General features: G+C 45.1%; 1 protein-coding gene across 24 annotated transcripts in view; it reads left to right on the top strand.

The window, feature by feature from the left end:
• Positions 1–70: 70 nt before the first annotated feature.
• The window catches only part of ASHR2 (ASH1-related protein 2), a 98,098-nt gene continuing 88,722 nt past the window's right edge, over positions 71–9,446 (top strand). For 12 of the 24 annotated variants that reach the window (XR_015817109.1, XR_015817106.1, XR_015817107.1 and 9 more), the window contains exons 1-2: positions 71–1,466; positions 5,353–6,673. Coding sequence is in view for 7 of the 24 variants with exons in the window: in XM_088213548.1 (XP_088069674.1) it covers positions 217–1,452 (1,236 nt within the window). In the remaining 17 variants the exon portion in view is untranslated. The remainder of the gene's footprint in view (positions 1,467–5,352; positions 6,674–9,446) is intronic. The other 12 variants (XR_015817115.1, XR_015817116.1, XR_015817112.1 and 9 more) reach the window with 1 other exon arrangement.

Below are 9,446 nucleotides of genomic sequence, written 5' to 3'. Positions count from 1 at the left end.
TAACAATTGTCCTTAAGGAATACCCTTTTTTTTTTTTTTTTTTTGTTTTTAGTTAAAGCGACATAAGCCATCCCGCCTCAATATCCAAACGCAGTCTAATTTATTCCTTGAGAAAAAGAATGGAGTAAAACCCTAGCAGCTATGAAGTAAAACCCAAGGGTTGTGCAGAGCGGAAGCGACAAGATCGCTCGGAGATCGGAGTCAGAGACGGAAACAATGACGATTGATGGGACGTCGGTGGTGAAGGTGGCGGAGATTGAAGGGAGAGGGAGAGGTATGGTGGCGTCTCAGCTGCTGAGAGCTGGTCAAGTTGTACTCCGAGACTCGCCTATTCTCCTCTACTCAGCTCTTCCCTTTATCAAACAACCGCAAGACCACTTCCCAAATTCCTTGTTCTGCGACCATTGTTTCAAGCTCTTATGCTTACCACAATCATCGGTGACACAGTGTTCTTGCTGCTCTCACCATGTATTCTGCAGTCCTAATTGCCTAACCCTTGCACAGGCCTCCTCTCACTCTCCATGGGTTTGCCATTCCATGACTCGTCTACGAAGCTGCTGCTCCGCTTTTCTCAATCAGCCTCCTGAACGCCAAATCCAAGCCCGATTCCTGATCGCCGCCTTCAATCTCGCCCTCGTCTCTCCTTCTGATTTCCAGATTTTGCTCTCTCTTCATGGCTTGGATTCGCCTTCCGACGCTGCTACAGCTCATTTCCTGCATTCACTCATCTCCTCACTCTGCATTTCTCAGATGCAAGGAGGAGGAGAATTCCCTTCCTTCTCGCTGGAACTCACGGCTGCTCTACTGGCCAAGGATAAGCTCAATGCTTTCGGCTTGATGGAACCTTTTTCCTTTCCCGATCAGCAAGGTCAAGGGCAGCGCTCTGTTCGGGCTTACGGTATTTACCCGATGGCTTCTTTCTTCAACCATGATTGTCTTCCAAATGCTTGTAGATTTGACTACGTTGACTCTGCCACTGACCACAATACTGATATCATCATTAGGATGATCCATGATGTTTCTCAAGGTAGGGAGATCTGTTTGAGTTATTTCCCTGTTAATCTCGGGTATTCTAGCCGACAGAAGAGGTTGCTTGGGGACTATGGCTTCACCTGTGACTGTGACCGCTGCAAGGTTGAAGCAAACTGGTCAGATGACGAAAACGACGACCAAGAGGGAATAGCGGAGGAGGTGATGGATGAAGATGAGGATGAAGACCAACAAATGGCGGCGGAGGATGGACCCGTAGGCGGGGACTCTGATTTTCCTCACGCTTATTTTTTCTTGAGATACATGTGTAACCGAGAAAATTGCTGGGGCACTCTGGCACCTTTGCCTCCATCTGATGCCACCCCCTCCAGTTTCCTTGAATGCAACGTCTGTGGCAACCTTAAGCAAGAAGAAGATATTGATGGTGATCAAGGAGACGGCAACTCCTCTATGGATGACTGACCCCTGCTGGACTCGTATGTATAGCATTCCCTTTTGTCTTTTTTTTTTCCCCTTATCAATTTGGCATGGCATCCGAATCCATATTCCATGCTGACCAAGGAGAATTATTTATTTATTTATTTATCTTTAGCGAAATTTAGCATTAAAGTCTTGTATTTTTTTAATAAAATTTTGGACTTTTCAGTTGGTTAATACAAGCTTATTTTTAGAGAGTTTATCTGCTCTTCAAAATAAAAATGGTAGCATTTTATGAAATATCAAACACCCCGCTAAAATTTTAGAGCTTATAGGACATCACTCCCAGATTGAGAGAAACAAGAAATGCCATCTTGAACCACAAAAAAAAAGGTGTTCCCATTTGGAAGTACTAGATCGCTCTAACCACGGACTTCTGACACTATATTAGGTTGGTAAAATTTTATGCCAATTAAGGAACAATATGCTTGAACTCCTGCAGTTTAGTCCAGTGGTTAGTCCTTCCAGAAATGTTTGGGTTCAAAATTCTAGAACGGGTGGTACTTGGAAACAATGTACCTGAAAGTATTTGAGCCAATACGAGATTTTATGATCATGCAACTACCCAAAATGGAGCATTTCTGCCAAAAGTTGGTAGTCGACAGAGTTCCACGAGCATTGGCCTTGATATAGATATTGGCGGAGACAAGGGGAAATAGGGGGTTCACCCCCCTCCCCCCTTAGTATCATGTGTTCAGATATATACACAAACATACATGATCATGCATATTCCCAATCTCCTTTGTTCTTATAGCTTCATCTAATCATATAAACTAGTTCTCTTTTTAAATTTTTTTGGTATATTGCCCATACAGACATTACTTGTGTGGTTAATAAAAGGAGACTTAATGTTCAAATTCTAATAAGTATGGCCTTTTTAATTTTCTAATTAATGAGAGATTTGTATGTGTGTTTGTGTAGATATATATATACAGATACACAAACATGTGGAATTGTTTGGATACACAAACATGTGGAATTGTTTGGATACACAAACATGTGGAATTTTTTGGCAAATAAAACAAAAGAGCAAGTAATAAGAAATAAAAAACAGAAATTTGTGGTTAATTATATTACCATAGAAATGGGTATTAGATTTAGTAATAAAACAAACTAGAGTAATAGAGAATTCGCTGGCCAACCTCAATTTTTATTATACTTAAGCTTCCTTTCTTTGTAAAGTACCAAAATATTTATAGTATGTGGACTGCACCAGATTTTGGGGGAGTGAGATGATGGTTTAATCTATGCCCAAGTCCATGAGAATGGAAGTAACTGCTAGAGCATGTAGTTGCTTAAGGGACACACTAACATAGCTGTAACACCCAAGTGTTATTATTTTTATTTTTTAATTATTTGAATTTTTTTAAATTTTTATTTAATTTAATTTAATGAAAATAATAATAATAATAATGATAAAATTGGGTAAAAATATTATTTGGATTTAATTGAAATTGATTTTGGGAAAAAAAGGTGAAAATTTAGATTATGAGGGTGTTTTTAAAAAGAAAATAGGAAATCGGGGGTCAAAACACAATTTAGAAAAGTTGTGCCACGTTAGCGCCCAAGTCAGCAGCCACGTCAGCGGCCCGGTCAGCAGCCCCGGCCAACCAGGACACGCCACGTGGCAAGGAAATGCTGACCAGGGGACAGGCCACGTGGGCGATCCGTGTGCGCGCGATCGGACGACCCAGATCTGTTCCCGCGCGCACGGACGACCTAGATCAAACGTGCGCATGGACGGCTCAGATTCACGCATACGGACGACTTAGATTCAATCAGGCACGGACGGCCCAGATTGCATCGCGATGGACGGTCCAGATTTAATCCCAATTAAATCGCGAACGAACGGTACAAATCTAATCTTGATGGACGGTTGAGATCAAAAGGCAAATGGTATAAATAACCCCACCCACATCTGACCACAAAACCCTAGCCGCCAGCGCCTCGCCGGAGAAGAAGAACCAGACGCCGGAGGAGTCGACCGCCGCCACCCGCCGCCGCACCGGGAAAGTTTTCGACCGCCGATCGAGATAAATTTTCTCCCCATGACTCGTTTTTCGATGCTGAGTCCGCTTATGGCCAAATCGGAGTCAAACCACCGGGTAAACGGCCAGAAAATCCAGCCGAAACCCAGCGGCGCCGCCGCGCCCCCTCTGTGATCACCGTTCTTTTCTCTACAGGTTGATCGGAGCCAAACATCAAAATGCGACTTACGCCGGAGGAGCCGCCGCACCTGAGATCACCGCCGCCGGTAAGTTTCGATTTTTCGTGATTTTTTGGCCCACCGAAGGCCTTAGGGCTGTTTTATCGCAGGGATCGATGCAAGTGTGGTCGAATTCGGCCGAAAACGGCCAACCCGAGGCGAATCGCCGCCGCTTGTGGCGGCGCTGTCGCAGAAGCACGGCGGAGCCGCTGTGTTGGAATTCCGATATTGGCCGAAAGGAGCCCTAGGTATGATTTGAGATTTTTTGGGACACGTGCAGGTACCGGTAGTGCGTTTCAGTTTTTTCAGAAAAAATTCAGGGAAATTAGGGACAGCTTGTAGGCACATTGTAAAGTCAAATTTAGACCCCGAAACAAGTAAGGATCCCTCACCCTATTTTCTATCACGGTATTAAAACTAAATAAATAATTAAACTGTACTGTGTGACTTTATAAATGTATAATTGATTAAGGTTGCCAATAGAGTCCGAGTCTGATACAGTGTTGGTATGTTATTGTTTGATCTAATTTCCAGTATTAAATGCAGCATGATATTTAATGTAATTTTGTTATGGTCTCGTATACATGAACTATGGTTTCTTTTATTATGATTTGTATTATGGTGAACTCAGTACTGTATTGTCTTATTTGGTGTCAATTATTGGTTTACATGTTTTGTATGATTGGATAATTGAGATTGAGGAAAAAAGCAAAAAAGTTATGTGAATTGATAAATGGAAAACGTGGACAGTCTGACTAGATATCCTGAGAGATGGTGGACGGACCAGGTCCGTAGGGAACCCTACTGGGAATGTGGTCTCTCAGACCGGACGGGGTATGGAGACCTTATGTGTTTTGGCGCCCATACCGGACGGGGTATGGGGACGACCCGTTTCACCCTCATATCGGACGGGGTATTGAGGTCATGGTTTTGGCGCCCATACCAGACGGGATATGTGGACGACTCTAGAATCAGGTTGTAAATGTTAATGGTTCACGGGTAGCGGAGACCCCCTATGGATCCCCATGGATACTAGTAGGCTGGTAAATGAGGAAAATATGTTGTTTAATGATTGAAATGCAAAGACGTGGTAAGTGTTATGTTATAAAGTCTATATGATTTCATGATGATGATAATGTTATTGCTTTCATATGTTATTTTCATGAATCTCACTGAGGTAAGTGGACAGTAAAAGTTTTTGTGTTAATAAATGAGTTTGTTATAAATTATGCTCCATTGTTCATTTTTGTTTTCTACCCACCTTTACTTCCGTGGCGGTAAGATAGTGTGATGTCTTTACTGGGCTGGTGTAGCTCATCCCTTATTTAACAATTTCAGATCAGTAAGACGTTGTTCCCGAGCCCGTTCCTCAGGAAGACGGCGAAGGGGACGCGTAAAGACTTCATAGTTATATTTATAGTTTTTATTTCGAGTATCTCTTTTAGTTAGTTTGTTCCTTCATGTGTTGAGTACGTTTTGGTTATTGTGTAAGGGATGTTAATCAAAATTTTTATTACGCTTCCGCATTTGAGATTTTTAATACATATATTTCATTTAAATTTCCGGAGCAGTTACAGTTGGTATCAGAGCCGCATTCCTCGGATCCATCCCTTACATAATAATGCTTAGAGAAATATTCACTGATAAACCGTTACTCAACCATTTCTTATGAAATGCAGGTACAGAGAGATGAGGAGAGGAAGGCCCCCACTAAACCGAGCGGCCCGGGATAATTCACTTTGGGAGAATGTAGACAGGTTATTTGAGATGATGGAAGGATTCATAGTTGCCCAGCAAGGGCGAGGGGAGAGAAGGGAGTTACCCGACCCTCCTCCACTACCGCAGGTTGAGCCTCCGCTACAGCAGGCTGATCCCGAGCCACCCCGGCACGAGCCTGCTCCTCCACAGTGCCGCCTCCGCTACAGCAGGCTGATCCCGAGCCACCCCGGCACGAGCCTGCTCCTCCACAGTACCACCCGGCACCACTGCCACAGTACAACCCGGTGCCCTAGCCACGGTACTACCCGGCACCGCCACAGCACGACCCAGTGCCCCCAGCATATCAGCAGGTGCCACCACAGGACCCCCCAGTCTATCCCCAGCCGGGTCCAGTCCCTCCTCCACGGGACCTCGCTCCTTCCCTGATCGATCCGGGCTACATAGAGAGGTACAGGAGACTGAACCCCTCCACCTTTGCAGGGGGATCCTATTTTGAAGAGGCCTAGTACTGGCTGGCGGAGACTGAGAGAGCTTTCAAAATCTTGGGAGTAGTTCTTGAGCAGAGAGCTGCCCTTGCTTCCTACATGCTGGTAGGGGAAGCAGGACGTTGGTGGGAGCTCAAGCAGACCACCCTGCCTACACCAGTCACTTGGGAGCAGTTCCTAGCGGCCTTTCATGCGGAGTATCTCCTTGAGCACATCCGACACATGAAGAAAACGGAGTTTGTTCAACTGGTTCAGGGAAACATGACAGTATCAGAATATGCTCGTAAGTTCTTAGAGCTGGGCCGATACTCCCCAGAGACATTGATGGATGAGGGCCGAAAGGCCAGGAGATTCCAGTTGGGTCTCCGCCCAGAGATCAGGCAATACTTGTTAGTACTAGAGCTCAAGACATATTCAGCAGTCCTAGTAAAGGCACAGATCGTGGAAAGAAGCTTCAGCACCCGTCCTCAGCCAGGAGGGAGTTCTTGACCCTCAGCTCCGTTCTGCAGGCTAGCACCTACTGTGCTTGCCCAACCAAATAAGAGGCCCAGACCACCCATCCAGGCCCCTCCTCAGGCTCCAGGGGCAGCACGTGGGACGATCTGTCAGCACTGTGGCAGAGATCACGGGGACCGACCCTGCTACCGCCTCAACAACACTTGTTGCATTTGTGGCAGTGCCCAGCATTATGCAAGAGAATGCCCGAGGAACCAGAATTAAGGGAGGCCTCCTATTCAGGGCAGAGCTTACAACCTTACCTAGCAGGATGCCGACGCTGACCCGGATGTAGTACATGGTATGTATACTATTTGTGACCATATTGCTCATGTTTTATTTGACACTGGTGCATCGCACTCTTTTGTTTCACATGCTTTTGCTTCCAAAATTAATGTATCACTTGATAAACTTGAATCATTGTTGTTTGTGTCTACTGCCGGGGGTGAAACACTACTAGAGGAAGCTATCTATAGGGCTTGTGCCGTGGAGATAGCAAATAGAAAACTGAGTGTAGACCTGATAGGGTTAGACACGGAGGATTTTGATGTAATCTTAGGAATAGATTGGCTAGCGGCGTATCACGCCACCATAGATTGCTTTAACAAGAAAGTTGTATTTAATCCTCCTAACGAGGAGCCATTTACAAATTAATAAAATTATTTAGTACGTATTCCTTGATGGTAAGTTTTCTTAACTTCTAGTGCCTTAATCTTGCTGTTTTCTCTGACTAGGCAAGCCCAAGAAGGAAATTTGTATTTAAGAGATTTCGGTAGTCCGAGACTTCCCAGATGTATTTTTGGACGAACTGCCCGGTCTGCTAGTGGACAGAGAAGTCGAGTTCACTATAAACCTACAGTTAGGTACCCAGCCCATTTCGGTTGCTCCTTACCGCATGAGTCGTATTGAGATGGAAGAGCTGAGGAAACAGATCACTGAATTGCAAGACAGTGGTTTTATTAGACACAGTGTGTCCCCTTGGGGTGGTGGAGTCACTTTTGCAAGGAAGGGAGATGGAACGTTGAGACTGTGCATTGATTATAGAGGATTGAACAAGGTTATGGTAAAAAACAAGTATCCTCTTTCCCGGATTGATGATCTCTTTGATCAGCTGCAGGGTGCACAGGTTTTCTCTAAAATAGACCTACGATCAGGTTATCATCAAGTAAAGATAAGAACAGAAGACATCCCCAAGACGGCTTTCCGAACCAGGTACGGACATTATGAGTTCCTGGTCATGTCATTTGGGCTAACCATTGCCCTGGTAATCTTTATGGATCTGATGAACAGGGTCTTCAGAGAGTTCTTGGATCAATTTGTCATCGTGTTCATCGATGATATCTTAGTCTACTCAAAAAGCAGAGAAGAACATGTTCACCATCTTGCCCAAGTTTTGCAGGTCTTTAGAAACAAGAGGTTATATGCGAAGTTGAGTAAGTGTGGATTCTGGCTTGAACAAACCGCCTTCCTAGGACACATCATATCGAAGGAAGGGGTATTAGTGTATCCCGAAAAGGTTGAAGCGGTACTTGGCTAGGAGAAGCTAACATCAGTTAAGGAAATTCGTTGCTTCCTGGGAATGGCAGGTTATTACCTCAAGTTCGTTGAAGGATTCTCCAGTCTAGCAGCTCCTCTAACCCGACTCACAAAGAAGAATGCCAAGTTTGAGTGGAATGAAGACTGCGAACCACTGCACCCGTGCTGGCTTTACTGAGTGGATCGGGAGGATATACAGTTTATAGTGATGCCTCCTATTTGGGCCTGAGTTGTGTCCTAATGCAGCATAGAAAGGTTATAGCATACGGGTCCAGACAGTTAAAGAATCATGAGAAGAACTATCCCACCCATGATTTGGAGCTTGCCGCAATCATTCACGCCTTGAAAACCTGGCGCCATTATTTGTACGGAGAGACCTTTCAGATCTATACCGATCACAAGAGTTTGAAATACATATTCACTCAGAAGGATCTCAATATACGTCAGAGAAGGTGGATGGAACTCCTTAAGGACATGATTGTGACATCTTATACCATCCGGGTAAGGGCAACGTGGTAGCAGATGCCCTCAGCAGAAAAAGTGCAGGTGTCTTAGCCCATTTGATGATTTTAGAATGTAGACCAATTGGGGCCACGCAACAGGTTCGACTTCATGATATGAGGAGAGTCACATGTTTGGACCGCCTGACAGTCCAGCCCGAGTTAATCCAGAGAATAAGGGAAGCACAGACAGTTGACCCCGCCCTGGTAGCCCGCAAGAAGGATGCAGAATAGGGAGGGAGCTTAGAATTTCGAATCTCTGCCGATGGATTACTTCGTTTCCAAGACAGGGTGTGTGTCGCAGATGACAGTAAGTTAAAAAGAGACATCATGACGGAGTCCCATAGTTCGAAGTTTGCAATGCATCTAGGAAGCACCAAAATGTACCAAAGCATGCGACCCCGGTTTTGGTGGCATGGGATGAAGAGAGATATAACCGACTTTGTATCTAGATGCTTGGTGTGTCAGCAGGTCAAGGCAGAGCATCAGCGCCCAGGTGGGTTACTTCAGCCTTTACCGATCCCAGAATGGAAGTGGGAACATATCACCATGGACTTCGTATTGGGGCTACCCAAGGCACGTTCAGGACATGATGCCATATGAGTAATCGTTGACCGACTTACCAAGTCTTCCCACTTCCTAGTCATCAGAATGACCGATTCATTGGACAAGTTGACATGGATGTATATCCGAGAGATAGTAAGATTGCATGGGGTTCCAGTAACAGTAGTATCCGACAGGGATCCCAGGTTCACTTCTTAGTTTTGGAGTAGCTTCCAGTAAGCTATGGGAACAAAGCTGTCTCTTAGTATTGCCTTTCATCTCTAGACGGATGGACAATCAGAGAGGACAATTCGTACGCTTGAGGATATGCTCCGAGCTTATGTCCTGAATTCTGGGGGCCATTGGGACGACCATCTATCCCTGATAGAGTTTGCCTACAACAACAACTACCAAGCTAGCATCGGCATGGCTCCATATGAGGCGTTATATGGGCGCCCATGCAGATCACCGATTTGTTAGGAGGAAGTGGACGAT

Source organism: Carica papaya, chromosome 2 (assembly GCF_054855325.1).
Source record: "Carica papaya isolate Zhongbai chromosome 2, ASM5485532v1, whole genome shotgun sequence".
Lineage (NCBI taxonomy): Eukaryota > Viridiplantae > Streptophyta > Magnoliopsida > Brassicales > Caricaceae > Carica > Carica papaya.
Note: the sequence above shows the minus strand (reverse complement) of the source record. Positions and strands in the feature narration are given on the sequence as shown.